Source organism: Zootoca vivipara, chromosome 11 (assembly GCF_963506605.1).
Source record: "Zootoca vivipara chromosome 11, rZooViv1.1, whole genome shotgun sequence".
Lineage (NCBI taxonomy): Eukaryota > Metazoa > Chordata > Lepidosauria > Squamata > Lacertidae > Zootoca > Zootoca vivipara.
In genome coordinates, this window is record NC_083286.1 from 47831849 (window position 1) to 47848417 (window position 16569).

The 16569-nt window shown below is 43.7% G+C and overlaps 1 protein-coding gene across 4 annotated transcripts in view; it reads right to left on the minus strand.

Moving 5' to 3' along the window:
- Window positions 1-16569, minus strand: part of RAI14 (retinoic acid induced 14) — a 100048-nt gene that overhangs the window by 82421 nt on the left and 1058 nt on the right. For 3 of the 4 annotated variants that reach the window (XM_060280330.1, XM_035100963.2, XM_035100962.2), the window contains exon 2: window positions 5580-5658. In XM_060280330.1, coding sequence (XP_060136313.1) covers window positions 5580-5615 — 36 coding nt within the window. In that variant the 5' untranslated portion in view covers window positions 5616-5658. Of the gene's footprint in view, window positions 1-5579; window positions 5659-14723; window positions 14743-16569 lie in introns of those variants that run through there. The other variant, XM_060280329.1, reaches the window with a different exon arrangement.

Consider the following 16569-nt stretch of genomic DNA (forward strand, 5'->3'; position numbering starts at 1 on the left):
TTTATACTGCAAACTGCCCTGTGATCTTTGGATGAAAGGTGGTGTATAAGTTTAATAAATAATAATACCCAGTTTCTCCAGGGGAGAGACAGACCAGTGTATGCCCACAAAGAATTGCTGCCTGTCAGTGTGGGCAATAATGAGCTAAATGGAGCAATGGTCTAACTTGGCATAAGCAGTGTTTTTTTCCAAAAAAAAAAAGGTGCCAGTAATTCACCATGAAGTTGTTACAGAAAGTGCCACATTTAACATGTGAAAAAAATGTGCTGGTACTGTGCACCCCCAGAAAAGAAGCACTGTGTATAAGCATCTTATGTTCTAAATTGCAGAGTTGTCTCCCTGCTGTATCAAACACATATATATTTAAGGTATCTGTGTTAGATACCTTAAAGATACTAACACAGCAGGGAGACAACTATGTAATTTAGAAGAAAAAAACTTAAAAGGGGGTGTGTGGGTTGCTAAAGACACAGCCCATCCTCAGGAGGGCCAATCTGAGCAGTGTATGTTATACTTTTTAATTACTCTGCATGAACAAGGTTTAAAACAGGAATCCCCAAACTGCGGCCCTCCAGATGTTTTGGCCTACAACTCTCATGATCCCTAGCTAACAGGACCAGTGGGTTAGGGATGATGGGAATTGTAGTCCAAAACATCTGGAGGGCCGAAGTTTGGGAATGCCTGGTTTAAAATAACCATGCGTTAACCTGACTTGAATCAACTGATTAGTGAATTGCCTTCAACCAGTGCTTTCAATCCCATTTTGCCTTCACTGACAATAGAGTTTCTGGAGGCTTTGTTTCTAGACAGACACAGCCAGCCTCCTCTAGTCTCTTCTGTTCTTTATTCTAGGAGTACAAATTTAGCTTGACTCCATGGAATGAGGATCCTTAAAGCCAGGAGCTATTTTAATAAATCAAGCCCAAGCTCCTGTAAACAAAAACAAAGGAATTTATCCTGGTTGGATTAAAAGGAAGTCTTTTATAAGAGGTGTCGATAAGATCAGAGCAAGCTGTCCTTCAGACTCCTACTTACAAGTTAAGCCTGGAGAGAGCAAAAGCATTTGTTTCGCCTACATGACAAAGAATGTTTTTCTTCTTTCTACTACCCATCAGTTAAAAGTGGTCGTTAAAAAAATTACATCGAAGAAGCAGAGCTTCCATCTGTTAAGCAGAGTGTGCCATTTTATTAGCTAATGTAATGATTTATTTATTTTTAACATAACAGGTTTCCCTTCATGTAGATGACAGTGACCATGCTAGGGGTGCCCAGTGCAGTGCCAATGTCATTAGACTCCAACTCCCATCAGCATGGGACCATGGTCAATGATCAGAGATGGTGGGTGTTTTAGTACAACAGCTACAGGGCACCATGTTAGCTACCCCTGCCATAGATTGAACCAACACTAGCGTTGCCATACTTTTGGCAGGACATTTTAGCGATGCTTCCGACTGCAGTATTCCGGATATGTCTGGCAACCCTAACCAACATTGCCCCCTGTCAAAGAACACCCAACCCACTGCATGTTACTTGAACAGGGCTGACATTTTTCATTCATTGCCCTCAGTGGTATTTGTTAAAGCAGTGATGGGTAAGCAAGGTGCTCTCAAGGCAGTTTTGCTATTTTCAGATTCCAAATCGATTTTTCTCCTGCAAGAGAATACAGTGGTGAACTGGAGTTGTAGAACTCGCCATTGGAAAGCAATGTGAAAAGGATGAGAAACAAGGAGGCATGTTCGCTGTATTTTTTAGCTCAAGATTTTGAAATTCAGCAAATGGGCAGAGGCTTCTTCACCCTCCCTACCCAACGCCAACTGGATTGAGCTTGCTTGCTTGATTTATTTACTGAAGCAATGGCACCTGAATCCCTACTTGCGATGCAGCAGAGTTTACCTACCATCAACAGTCAGACAGATTCAGACTGCCAGAGCAGACAGAAAAGATGTGGTTCACTCAAGGGCCTTGCTTGCTTTTCTTAAGGGTTTTATAAGCATAACTAGTGAGACCTGCAACAAAATGTTGCAGTGTGCAGTCCTCCTGTTCCAGTCAGCCAAACATGTGCCCCTCCCACAATATTCCATTCTCCCTCCTACCCCATTTTCCATTCCCCACCCATTGTCAGTCAGTGCAAAGATTCTTCACTGAACTGCTCTGCAAACCTTGCAGTTCCCCTCAAGTCTGCTGATAGTTCACAGGCATGAGGTTTGGCCAACATTGATTATTTAGTTATTGCATTTGTATCTCACCTCTCCTCCAAGGTGTTCAAGGCAGCGTACATGGTTCTTTATTCCTCCTTTTAGTCTCACGACAACCCTGAGGGGTTGGTAAGAGAGTGTGATCGGTCCAAGCTCACCCAATGACTTTCATGGCTGAGCAGGGATTTTCTGAAGGCATGAGAACCTTGGGGCTCTAAGACCCTTGAGAGCCGTAGTGGAAGGTAGAAGCTCTCACAATAACGTGCAAGTAAAATTAGCTGCCATTGTTGTTTACACCCGATGAACTGCTCCATATCAAACAAGCAGCCTGCTGCTTCATTAAAAAGGCAGTGTGAGCAGCTGGTACCTAGAGTGTGAAACTACTGACGAGGACTGAGCATATGCCTGCATCTTGCCAAATCTGCAATGCACTCAGTGATACATATCTGTATTATGCTAGCACACCTCTGTAGCTGCTACCAGGTGAATGGCAAGTTATATACTGCAAGACAGCAGGCCCACATACAGAGACCTCTCACTCACTCTCTCTTCTAGCCGCAAAGGACCACTAGGCTATCTGAGAAGACATACTGCATGTGTAACCTCCTTGGTTCTACACTGAGCTGAAGGCATGCATGCCTGAAGAAAGACAGACAGACAGACAGACAGGTGCCGTTGGCTACCAACAAGTCAAGCTATATTTGTGGATCTGATCATCTCCCTCCAGAACAGCCACTGGACCTATAAAAGGCAGAATTGAGCAATGCACAACCTCTGTCTGACATAGTAGCATTACGGACCTTCTGCAAAAAGCTGCCTTATACTGAGTCAGACCAATGGTCCATCTAGCTCAGAACCACCCTGTGGTCTTTGGATAGAGGACAGTATATCATTTTAATAAATAATAACAGCGTGCTTATGCCTATTAAGCCACAAACACATTTCAGCCCTTGTGATCCCCGCAAAGACGTAGCAGCACCCCAGCCATTGAGTCTGTAAATCCATTTCCCAGAAGTAGCTTAGGAGGGTTTGAATTAACAAGCTTATTATAAAACCCAACATGAGGCTTTATAGCAGGGGTCAGCAAACTTTTTCAGCAGGGGGCCAGTCCACTGTCCCTCAGATCTTGTATGGGGACAGGCTATATTTTGGGGAAAAAAATATGAACGGATTCCTATGCCCCACAAATAACCCAGAGATGCATTTTAAATAAAAGGACACATTCTACTCATGTAAAAACACGCTGATTCCCGGACTGTCCATGGGCCAGATTCAGAAGGTGATTGGGCTTCATCCGGCCTCCGGGCCTTAGTTTGGGAAGCCCTGCTTTATAGCAATTGAATCATGGCAATTGTTCCACAGCTGCTCTGGAGCAGCGGAGTTATCTGAAGGTAGCTGAAAATATTTGCTATAAGCATCATTCCAAGTATAGGGAGAAATTTTAAAGCATAAAAAAATTTAAATACGAACTTTTTTTTAACTTTTTTTAATTTTTTTTTGTTCGTATTTAAATATCAATCAATCAATATACTTTATTCGACCGATAGTCAGAACAAAAACATTTCTCAATACAAAGATAAACATATAAAACTGAAGGCATCAGAGGGATACATAAAAATATAAAAAAAATATAAAACTGAAGACATCAGAGGGATACATAAAAATATAAAAATATAAAACTGAGGGCATCAGCGGGATACATAAATGGGGTATGACCGCGCTACTAAACCTCCTACAAGTAACCCACATCAAGACATTCGATTATACGTTTCCGACACTTGAGCGCCAGGAAGAGGAATTTAGCCACAGAGAAGGTTATTTTCCCAGTGGGCTTGTTTAGCAAATATGCTGCCTGCCGTTCTCTTGGTCGGGAACTAAACTGGGGTAAATACGGGGCTATAAGACATTGCCTTAAATCATTATAAAAGGGACAACTCAGTAGAATGTGTTCTGTAGATTCTACCTCACTCAAGGCAGTATTTAAATAAAAATTTGAATTTTTTTAAAAAATAAAGCATTAAAAAAATGACAGCTAATTACCCATCATTATAAAGCTCTGAAGTGTGAACTTTTTCTGTTAAAAAAAAAAACCAGCAGGGTTAGATGTGCAACACACACACACACACACACACACACACACACACACGGGTTTCAACTTGCTGTTGAGACCTGTTTAATTAGATAGCACTCCAGTAAATCAAAAAGCTCTTTGAATGAAGCCTACATCATACTACTTTTCTATTTTCTGGAATGACGTCAAACCAGTTAAGGAAAGGATAGGCTTGATCTTAAAATTTTGCTGAGCACGTAAAAATCACTGAGAAATACTAGAGCGAGCAGAATAATGCCTGGGAAAATCAGCTTCAATCTTCTTATCCATTTGTAAAAGAAAAAAGCCACAAATCCTCTCATAATGTTACTTCTATCCCATCTTTTACACATACAACACATTTTGTCCCTTCCTTAATTCCATCCCAAGTTATCTTCCCTGAAAGGATGAAACACACCCACATACCAACCAAACACTATTGCACACAAACAATCCTAGCAGGGTGCAATTAATCCCAAAAACGGTTTATACAATAGTGGCTTAACATCCTTTAGACATTATAATAATAATATCTTTATTACGGTCATAGACCAGCAAATCCTTTAGACATTGTTTCATCCAAAGGAGAATGTGGCAAGTGCAAGCTTCATATAGATTCACCCATCAACAAGCAATAATTGTCTGCAAAAGCTCCCTGTCAAGTATACATCTGAAAAAGACTTGCGTGTGAAATGGCCTTTCCCTGGCCTCAACCTGAGATTCTCTAATCATGAAAGTCAAAAATTGGAGGCAGAAGCTGAACCAACCAAAGATTTTTTTTTTTACATTTCTACTTATATATATACACTGATATTAATATGTTGCTGCTACTATTATTATAAACTAACCTAAAATATGACTGAATGTCAATAAAGAAACACATATTCAAAGCCTGCAGTGTGTGTATTTATTTCTGTGGTGTCATCAAAGTGCATGGGTGCATGACAGAGTACATGTATTTTAATGTTTCGTTTATTGCTTATGACTGCTTTTGTAATGCATTTCCTCCATATTTTCCATGTGGCAAGCTGCCTTGAGCATCGTTAGAACTGCAGAAAGGCAGCATACAAATAACATTATGTACATGTTATGTTAAAGTGACCAAGTAAACACCACACAAGAACAGAAACAATTTTGAGTCCTATGGTTCTCTCCTGCTACATTTCAGAAGCATTACCATTTCCGCCCTCGTAGTTCATTAACTTAACGGCTTTATCAAGGTGGGACTGAAGGAATGCTTCCACAATACAGACAAACTAATATGAGTCAGCCACAGTGAGTCGCAGAATACTTACATCACTCTTCCTAAACTTTGCTTTCAAGCTCTTCATGCTTATTCCATTCAAAGTTCTAAACCTTATGCGTTTTCAACACCTAAACAAAAAGGAGAGGGGAAAATAAGTTCCATTATACATTCCATATACATGCAGCAGGCACCAGCAACACACTCTTTAAATTGCAGCATATGGGTCGGTTCTGAACAAAAGATGCCATCTTATAAATATTTGTGAAATTCCCCTATTAAGCAGCACCAGTGGACATACCGTGGTATGTACAGCAGAGCACCAATGGCACTTTTGCAATCTGTTCCCCAGGCACTTGCAGCCCTGATCCTTAGATTGCAAGGAAAGCACTTCCGAAAACTTACTGGAAGAGAGGTTCCCAAACTGTGAACCACCAGTGCTCCATAAGCTTCAGTCAGGTAGTTCACCATGTGTCTGTGGATTTGTGGTTGAAGTTGGGATCTGCGTATCCATTGCACTGAATAGTCATATCGATTCTGAATTGTATTTTTTGTTGCTTCTTTTAGTTCTTGTTACAATTTGAATTCTGCGGAATTTCAATTGCTACAACAGGCAGAAAAATAACTAAGCGGTCCACTAAGATCCTCAACAACTTCCAAGAGGTCCATGGAAGGAGGGGGGGTAATGTTTGGGAACCACTGGTTTGGAAGCCAACCCTTCCATAGCAAGAATCCCACTGGGGTGGCAGTGGGAGCCACAGCAATGTTGTGCAGTACTGTGACATTACACAAGATTATCTTGCCACTCACTGACTCCCTTTGAGTGGTCAGAAACAGCAACCTCCAATGCTTGCACTACTTGCCAAGTTCAGTTGCGGACTGAATTTTATACAACGGATACTAAGGAACACCAAGGAACCACTGTGCACTTAGATGTGGGGAAGGGGGTGAGAATAGAAAAAAGACATGAGTTGTTGCCCTTTAAACTAAAAAGAATTACTGCCTAATAAGGGGACAAACAGCCACCATTGATCGACTGGAGAGCTGAGCGCCAACCTAAGCTCTTTGAGGGGAGTATGTGCATGACACAGATATTCACACCTACACTTAAAATGTGACTCTTCCCAGGGCTGCAAACCAGTGATGGCTGTGGCGAAAACAACAGGTGCGACTCTTACTTTTGTACAGTGGGATACATTCAAGCCACACAAAATTCAGAGGTATATGCACATACATCTCTCTCTATCCAGGAAAGCAAGGGGCATTATCACTGAACAGGACACATTCCAGCCAGGCAACAGCATGGGGTGCAAGGAGGAGCAGGGCCTCCAGGTCCCCCAGGCTTGATCCAAAACATGTAGCATAAGAAACACCTGGGCAAGTCTTCAGAAACTAAGGGATGCCCAACAGGAAGCCCTATGCAGTCTGCTGAGTCATCCTTAAGTATGGAAAGACAGCATCATTGCAGAGTCAGAAACAAACACACACACACACACCACAGAAGTTGCATTTAAGTGTAAACCTCATGCCAAAAGATTAAAGGAGTGCATTGTGCAACCTTGCAAATGCCTTTGCTGAGAGGTTATTCCTGCCACATTAAGTTAAACACACCAATAGTAATCAAGTGCCACTTGGCAAAGAAACCCCTTATTCATGAACAGCAGAGCTAACAAGGATAATTCAGTGAAACTAAACTTATTGTGCTGCTGCTTCTTTAAAGGAGCCTTTAAAAGGAGAAATGAACTTAAAAATATGAAAGCTGGGGTGGGGTGTAAAAGACTGGAGGCTGGATGCATGCTGAATTCTCAGGAATGGTGTACACATGCATGTACATACCGTAACTCTACACTTAGATGTCCTGTTGCTGAATACGCAAAGTAACAAGATTAAGAGGGAGAAACCATGAGCCCTTCTCTGGTGTTCAGTATGCAAAGGGGGCTTGCAAGGGCAAAAGCAAGAGCTAGCTTTGGACCCCGTCTAGAGCCATTTCTATCACACTCCAACCCACGCAGGGCAACCACCTGATGCAGAAAGCTCTGGAGAGTGTTTTGGAGCTACTGGCAGGAAGTCAATGTGGTGCAGTGGCTAGAACCAGGGAGATCTGGATACAAATTGGGGGTGGTCCCCACAACCTTCACAGACTTTCTCCTTGGGGACAATGAAAAATAAAATAAATTAAAGCAGTCCTGAAATGTTTCAATAGTGTCTTGATGCTTTGGGGAGGAATACAAGACTAATGTGGCTTGGCCAAATTGTGAATTTCTAAATCAGGGGTAGGGAGCAAATGTTGCCCTCCAGGGCTGTCTATCCACTGCTACCCCAAGACTCTCCCAAGTCCATGCCCTCACTGGCTCTCCCTCTGTGCCCTCCTTGAGTACATGCCCAAAAGGTGTGCTGCAATAATGCTTCCTGCTTGCCTGCCTGGAAGGAGGACAGAGATATGTCTGAGATGTTGGTACCTCTGACTTTTGCCTGACTGGAATGTAGCCAACTGTACAAAAGGAAAGAGTCACATCCTTTCTGCACCTACATTTGCCCCTGGCCAGCCCCATCAGTGGCATGCAGCCCCCGAAACGTTATCCAGGAGGGAAAGCAGCCTTCAGGCTTAAAAACATTCCCCACCCCTGTTGTAGATGGCTAAATACTGCAAGTCACCTGAATTGCTGTGGTAAAGCTAAGTGGGATCCGGTATGGTTCCAAATTGGATGGGGGAACTACACGTTGAATTTTCTGTACTGCAGGGGGTTGGAATCAGGTGACCCTTGGAGTCCCTCCCATCTCTACAGTCCTATGATTCGTAAGTCACTAGAACTTTTCTCTCTTGAAAGAAAAACTGACTCTGCACTGATTGCCTTTGGATTCTACTGCTCTGGCATAACCAAGAAACCGAACCCAACCTGCAGCACCTTGCTTTTCATAGCTCAAGATCACTATGCTGCCTCCCATATAAATGAATGGTTTCCATTCATTTGGAAAGTAGTCCCACGAAGTATGGAAAGTAGTCCCACGAAGTATGAGTGGAAAGTAGCCCCACGAAAAGCCCTTACACTGCATACAATCTGCTAGTCATAAACTGCGGATTTTGCTAGTCAAATGGGAAGAGGGTTGGATTCCCAAGCTCAAGAATGCAGATATGGCCTGGACATTTTCCTGTTATTCTCCTAATGCAGAGGCAACAAAAACATTCAAGGTTAGAATGAGTGCTTTATTATTCCCATGATCTTCCAGCTCCAGAAGACAGACAACAATGGACAGCTCTCTGTGTATGCATTAATGAGATATACTCCTAAAGAATTCAATTCTGCCAGTATTAAGAGAGAGAGATCAGATCAGTGTACTAAGCCTTGCAGAACCAGGGCAAATCCGCATTTGCCAAAGAAAATGAAGTAATCCTGAATGTCCAAAGAACTACAAAACACAGGAATAGCTACAGCAATTAATCAGGAGGTACTTCAGCAGACTTAAAAGAAGGTCAACACCAACATCATTACACTTTGGTCAATTTAATAAAGCACATGCAACTTCAGAGGAAAGGAGTAAATGCAGTATGCACAGAAATCCATTGACCCTCTCACATCAAAATCAAAAGAGTTTTGTTGTTTGCTTCAGTTTTTAAAAATGCACCAAAGCCACACTAACTTCCCCTACCAAAGACAATTAAAACACATTGCGCTTAAAAAAAAAGAAGAAGCATGGAATATACTCTCCTCTAGGAAAAAGCATAAACTCCATTCTGCAGTGGAACAAATTTGCATGCAAAACTAACAAGCACATGACTGTCATGCTTTTTCTTCAAAGAAAGGTCCAGGAGACAAGAAATGTACAAGGGTTTGAAGCAACCCTTCAGAGCTTTCCAAACTTTTCATGTTGGTGACACACATTTTAGACATGCATCATTTCGTGACACAGAAATTTAGTTTTACATCATTTCACAACACAGTAATTCAGTTTTACTAGCAAACCAGAGGTTAATCTAACTGCTTTCCAATCCTGGAAGGAGTGTGCCGAGCGTTCACACAACGCACCTACACACTACAGCCAACACTAATGTGTCATGACACACAGTTAGGAAAGCTCTGCCTTAGCGGATCAATGTCCTAAGATGGTTGTTAACAGAAGCCTCCGCAAAGAAGCAACCCTAAATATAGTGAACCTTCATTTAGCCAGGTAGTTCCTGGGTATAGGATGGGGTGAAGTGGAGCAATGTTTGAAAGATACACCTAACCAAATGCCCAGGAACAAATGTAGTGTGTCCAGAGAGGTTACAGCACACAACAGTTGCTCCTATTCTGTTTAGGAAAGTGCTTTCACAAATTTCCATGTGTATCTCCAACTCGGTGGGAATGAATACTGCATGTACAACTGTACCCTCTCATGTGGCAGGTAGCACATCATCACTGCAGAGGAGGAGAAGGGGTGCCTCTTCCCTATTCCCTGCCAAACAGTCGATGGGATCGACTGTACTGTAATCATTTTAGAAGTGTTCTGTGGTTACAGCTTCAGGTGGCCTGGGCACACTCCTTTGTACAATGGGAGACAACTAAAACGTTCAGAATTCTTCCAGAGATCTGCCTTCCCCTCCAGCACAGCTTCTCCTTTAGCTTCATAAAACGTTAACTCTTTTTTCTGAGCCACTAACCCAGTTTTTATCTTCAGGTATAAGTTCTGCTGACAGTCTGGGCTGCTCCATCAATTAGCCACAGGCTCACTCTTGCGCAGCTTGAGATTACTCTACTGACAACCTGACTATCCAGCCTTGTCCAATCCATCACACAGCCACCCTCCAGTCAAACTAAAGAAGAAACATTTGACCAAAATACTTTATAGTCAGCCATTGCTCATTTTCACCTTAAGACTGCACAATACCTAAGGGAGGAAGGTAGACCTTGCTGCTTTTTCTCAGCCATTTGCTATCCACCTTGTACTATTAAATGATTATCTACTTTATTTGGCTTTGTTATTTCAGACAATTTTCAAAATCCCACAGGCGCCAGGCGTGTTTTGCCACTGGCGTGGGTCCAATTGTGACCACATGGAGATCTCTAGATGCCAGGCTGGTGACTGACTTTGCTATCTGGCTGGCCCCTCCAGCTTTCTTAAATAGGTAAGCAGAAGAGCTTGCTTATTGCATTTATATCCCACCCTCTGGTTCACCCCCCCCTCCTCAGTTAATCCCCACAATGACCCTGTGAGGTATGTTAAGAGGCTGTGACTCGCCCAAGGTAACCCAGTGAGCTTCATGACTGAGTGTGGAATTGAACCCTGATCTCCCAGGTCCTAGTCCAACACTCTAACCACCACACCAGCTCCCTAGAGCACTTCTGCTTTGGGGCAGCCCTATAAATTACCACAAGTAGGTAGATAAATATGGGGGAACAAAATGTCACTTCAAGAAGGATCTGAAATATTTTTCTTGAAGCTTGAATTTGTTTTATTTGATGTTTTAATGGGTTGCAAACTACTTTGAGATTTTTTTTAAAGTATAAAGTTGTATAGAAATGAAATGATTGTTAATAATAACTGTCCAGACTCCTTGGAAGCCTCTGAAATCCTGCCTGCTAAGCTCATTAGATCTACCGGTAGTCCTGTCTTCTAGGGCAGTAGAAAGCAAGACTACTTTTTTTCTTTTTAAGTATCCTGCAATTCCAGGGATAGGGAACCTGTGGCCCTCCAGATGTTGCTGGATGAACTCCATCCTTCCTGGCCATCAGCTATGCCAGCCAGGTCTGATGGGAGTTCATGCCTCTCTCCATCCTTTTGCAGACCACAATTCTCACCCAAGTACACAGCATGGACACAGACACTTAAGATCCATCATTGAGTATTGCAACCCAGCTTGCCAAGGGGAAAGCAGGCTGAAAATTAGTAATAAATAGGAGGCTTTTTTGCCAACCTAACTGAAGCAGGAGTCAAGGGGCCACATCTACCCCCCGGCCCCCCTCCCCTAGGTATAGGATCAAGCTGAGCAAATCAAATTATCTGTATCATTCAAATGCCACAGCCTTCGCTTCACACAGCTTTCATGGAGCCAATTAGCTATCATAATGAACCACAGGTTTCACCTTAAGTATTGAATCACGACTATGCCTGAAGGATGATGTACCAGAACCAAATTAACGTTTCCAAGGCGGGGGACCCAGCTATTTTAACTCTCTCTAGTGCATGAAACCCCTGCATCTCTTTCCTAGCAACTGATAGCTTTGTCAGTGATTGTTTGGGAGCAGTCCCAGAATGGAGGATTCACTACTGTACTTAGCAGGCTGCATCCTTACTACAGTATCCGTCTTTTTACATTATTCTAAAAGAGGGCTGGGGAAGTTCAGGCCCAGAGGTCAAATGCAGCCCTCTCCCCAGGTCACCATGCTCACTGGCCCCACTGGACACTTCAGGTGTTTTTGCAGAGTTGACAAATGTTCTTGAATTCTGCTAACATCTTGTTTGTTTGGATGGAGCAAAGGGAGAGGTGTCTGCCTAGCCCACTGTCCTGAGTGCCAGTGGTGAGCCCTCAAAGTGAAAAGATGCCCCTACCCCTGTTCAAAATTGTGTATCTTAATAGCATGTACTTCAGAAAATCAGTACACAGCATGGTTTGTATCTAGCAACAGTTTGTACTAATACTCCATTGAAGTTTGCTTTTTAAAATGTATCCCATTTAGAAAAAGTGTTTCAATAATAAGCAGTGGCCTGAGCACCAATATGGCAAGTGGAGAGGAAATATGGGTGAAGTGCAACAGTTTCTCCCTACCAGAAATAAACTTTATACACACACACATCAGAAGTTACAAGGACCTATTTTGCCTGGCATTGTGGTTATTCCAAGATCAATGATAGCTACGGTATTAGAAGCCTTGCTCCATTCACAATATTCTTGCAAATGTACTACTCTCTTTTAGCCTCACTGTCATTTTAAACTGCTACATTTGCCAACCATTAAGTACAGCATCTGGCTCAGCACCAAAGTGCAAGGTGAAAGGATGGTTGAAAGCCATCCAATCAAGCGTCCTTGTTCCTTTGTATTCCACCGATCATCAAGAATCGGGCTGTCTATGCAAAATCTTATACATTATGCACTTTCAATGGCCTCTAACAGCCAGAAGGTAGCAAGTGCTTTCTCTTGCACCTTCTGATGGTGCTGCCATACTTACAGGGAATATAGCTACCCAAGCACACTCATTTTAAAGTAATGGAAGACAGGTTATGCTTATATATGAAGGCAGCAAACACTAAGTTTTTATTTAACGATACAAAATGTACAGCTAGACTCAGATCATGAAGTTCTCAGATACTGTACCACAGTTACCTTTGGATTCAACATCTGCAGGCTAAGTTCCACATGGAATTACTTAGTGGGCCTTTTTACACAGTACAGTACATGCTTAGGTGTACACTTGGAAAAATACAGTGCGGGAAAGTGGTAAAAAGGTTTCTGAAAATACCTGTGTTATAATGTCTGAGTGCAGTTGGCCTCAGCCTACTTGGCATATGCTCAAATCTCCCCAAACTTTCACTGGTGACACTCAAATCTTGATCAAGTGATGCAGCCTTTGAAATAAATCTATTCTAATGTACCACTGTATTCTGCTCTGGTCAGACCTCACCTGGAGTACTGTGTCCAGTTCTGGGCACCACAGTTCAAGAAGGATACTGACAAGCTGGAACGTGTCCAGAGGAGGGCAACCAAAATGGTCAAAGGCCTGGAAACAATACCTTATGAGGAACGGCTTAGGGAGCTGGGTATGTTTAGCCTGGAGAAGAGAAGGTTAAGGGGTGATATGATAGCCATGTTCAAATATATAAAAGGACGTCATATAGAGGAGGGTGAAAGGTTGTTTTCTGCTGCTCCAGAGAAGCGGACACAGAGCAATGGATTCAAACTACAAGAAAGAAGATTCCACCTAAACATTAGGAAGAACTTCCTGACAGTAAGAGCTGTTCGACAGTAGAATTTGCTGCCAAGAAGTGTGGTGGAGTCTCCTTCTTTGGAGGTCTTTAAGCAGAGGCTTGACAGCCATATGTCAAGAATGCTTTGATGGCATTTCCTGCTTGGCAGGGGGTTGGAATGGATGGCCCTTGTGGTCTCTTCCAACTCTATGATTCTATGATTCTAATGCACAGGAAGGGCCATAACTCAGTGGCAGAGCATCTGTTTTGCACGCAAAAGGTCACAGGTTGAATCCTTGGCATCTCTAGGTAAAGTTGGGAATGTCTCTTCTGAAATCTTTGAAAGCCGCTACCAGTACCTGGCTAATTAGACTAGTAGTCCAACAACTTCATATGTAACCGGTTGCAGGAATGGAGAACCTGTGGCCCTCCATATGTTGGTGGATTCCAACTCTCATCAGCCCTAACTAGCTTGACCAAAGGCCAAGGACAGTGGAGCTGATGTCCACCATGTAGCTCAGTCGGTAGAGCATGAGAATCTTAATCTCAGGTTCATGGCTTTGAGCCCTACCTTGCGCAGTGCAGGGGATTGGACTAGATGACCCTCATGGCCCCTTCCAACTCTACAGTTCTATGATTATCAACATCTGAAAGGTTGCAGGTTAGCCACCACTAACTAGGGCACAGCCACCTTGCAATCAAAAGTTGCAGGTGTTGCCAGTTTATAAATACAACCCTGAAAGAGAAAAAAAAGTACTTTTGTACTTTATCCAAGAATTGCATTTTTAAACATTTCCCACCAGGCAAGTAAAAATGGAAAGAGATTCTCACACCTTACTGGCACAGCCCACAGCATGTTGTGAGCTAGAATACAAGGGTAGATTTTCATCGATGTTGATGGTTCCCTTCATTTCATATGTAGAACCTTTTTATTATCCAGTAAATTATGCTCACAACTCACCAGTGTGGAACTGATACACATGGGTAAAATCTCCCTTTAAAAAAACACAAACAAGCTCACCACATTTGAAATTTAAGCATAAGTACCTTGAAAGGGATAAATCCCCTTAGGAGGTGTGAAAAATCCACCAGCTTACTCTGACCATATCCCTCCAATGGGATCTTTTCTTCCACTCTCAAAAAACTAAAATGAAATCCTGCTTTGAGGATACCTTGGCAGCAGGAGGTAAGCCCAAATATTTTTGATTTCTTTAGCCTTTTCAGCTTACCCAGTGATTATGACTCACATGTAAGCTGCGGAGCTGTCAACTTTCCAAAGCCCTGGTGGGTCTAGATCACAGCAATGAGCACTTACGGGATGGAGGAGGAGAGGAGCGAAGAGGTCTTCCCCTAAAGCACGGGTGTCAAACACAAGGCCCGGGGGCCAAATCCGGCCCGCCAGACCTCGTCATGTGGCCCGCCGAGCGCCCCAGCCAGCGGGACCCAGCAGCGGGACCTTGCTGCTGAAGTGCCGCGCCGACAAAGCGCCGACAAACAGCTGGGGCCGGGGGGGGGTAGAAAGGCGGCCGGAGCAGTGGGCCACACGGAGAGTCCCGAGCCTCTGCGACGCAGCAGTCCTCTGTAGCACTTTGAATCCTCCTCTTGCCACGGCTCGGCGCCTGGAAACGGCTGCTGCTGCTGCTGCTGAAGCACAGACAAAGCACCCAGCAGCGCCGCGTGGAGGAGGAGGAGGATTCAAAGTGCTACAGAGCACTGCTGCGTCCCAGAGGCTCGGGACTCTCCGCATGGCGCTGCCGGGCACCGACCCGGCAAGCCGCCGCCTCCTCTCCTCCTCCTCCTCTTGCCTCACCTCCTCCTCCTCCTGCCGCGGCTCAGCCTCACGAACGTGCAACTCTGATGCTTTACGCACTTCTCCTAAAACGGACACCCACTGCCTCACGCTGCACGGGAAATGCTTTTTGCCCATGGGTCCCTTCGCGCTCTTTTCTGGTGCTGAATCAAGGTGGCGACCCCCCCCTTCCCTTTCTTTCTTCCTCTCTCTCGTTCTTATTCTTTCTTTCCCTCTCCTTCCTTCCTTCTTTATCTCTATCTTCTCTCCCTCTTTCTTTTTCTTTCCTTCTTTATTCCTTCTTTCCTACTCTTCTTTCTCTCACCTCTTTTCTTCCTCTCTCCCTCCTGCTCCCTCTTTTCTTTCTTTCTTTCTTCCTTCCTTCCTTCCTTCTGCCCTTCCCATCTTTCTTCCTCTCCCTCATTCTTATTCTTTCTTTCCCTCTACTTCCTTCCTTCTTTCTCCCTTTCCGTCTTCTCTCCCTCTTTCTTTTTCTTTCCTTCTTTATTCCCTTCCTTATTTCCTACTCTTCTTTCTCTCCCCTCTTTCCTTCCTTCCTTCCTCTCTCCCTCCCACTCCCTCTTTCCTCCCTCCCCTCCCCTCTCCCTCTCCTCAGAAACATAGGATGCTGCTTTATACTTCTGGCCCTTAAACCCTGGAACCAGGAGAGCAGCTCCAGTGAGTCAACCTCAGCCAGTCCCTTTGGTGAAGGGTGGTGGCTCACTGGCAGAACATCTGTCCTGCATGCAGAAGGACCCCAGCATCTCCAGGTACTAGTAGCTCTGCAAAGGTCCTGCATGAAACCCTAGTGAGCCTCCACCACCCAGTGCAGTTACCAAAAATCATTTTTCAATAAATTGTACAATAATTGCACATTTGAATATCTACTTGCCATTATTCTGACTATGTTTCTGCTTTCAGAGCTAGTTATTACTTACATTATTACAAAAAACAGTAATAATTGAATGCAGTGACAATAATTTATGATAATAAAGAGTGGACACATAGTCCTACAGATACAACCGGCGCTTTGAGGGTGACCAAACTGCTGATGCGGCCCCCAATGAATTTGAGTTTGACACCCCTGCCCTAAAGGTTGCGTTGAGGCACTGGGGAGGTCTTTAGAAGGAAAACGCACTGGAGGGGACAGGTTCGGCTTTGTGCCGTCTGCTTGTGAGGAAAAGGGAGGAAGGAAAGCTCTCTTTTCCTTCTTGGGACAGAAGGTGCCATTTCCCATCTTTTCCCCCGGAGGAACTCCCCCACCCCACCTTTTCTCAAAGAAAAAAAAAGGCGTCCCATCTACCGTACAACAGAAACCAAAAGCTGATTTGAATCATAAGGGGGGGGGGAGAGAAGGAGCACCTATAAAGCA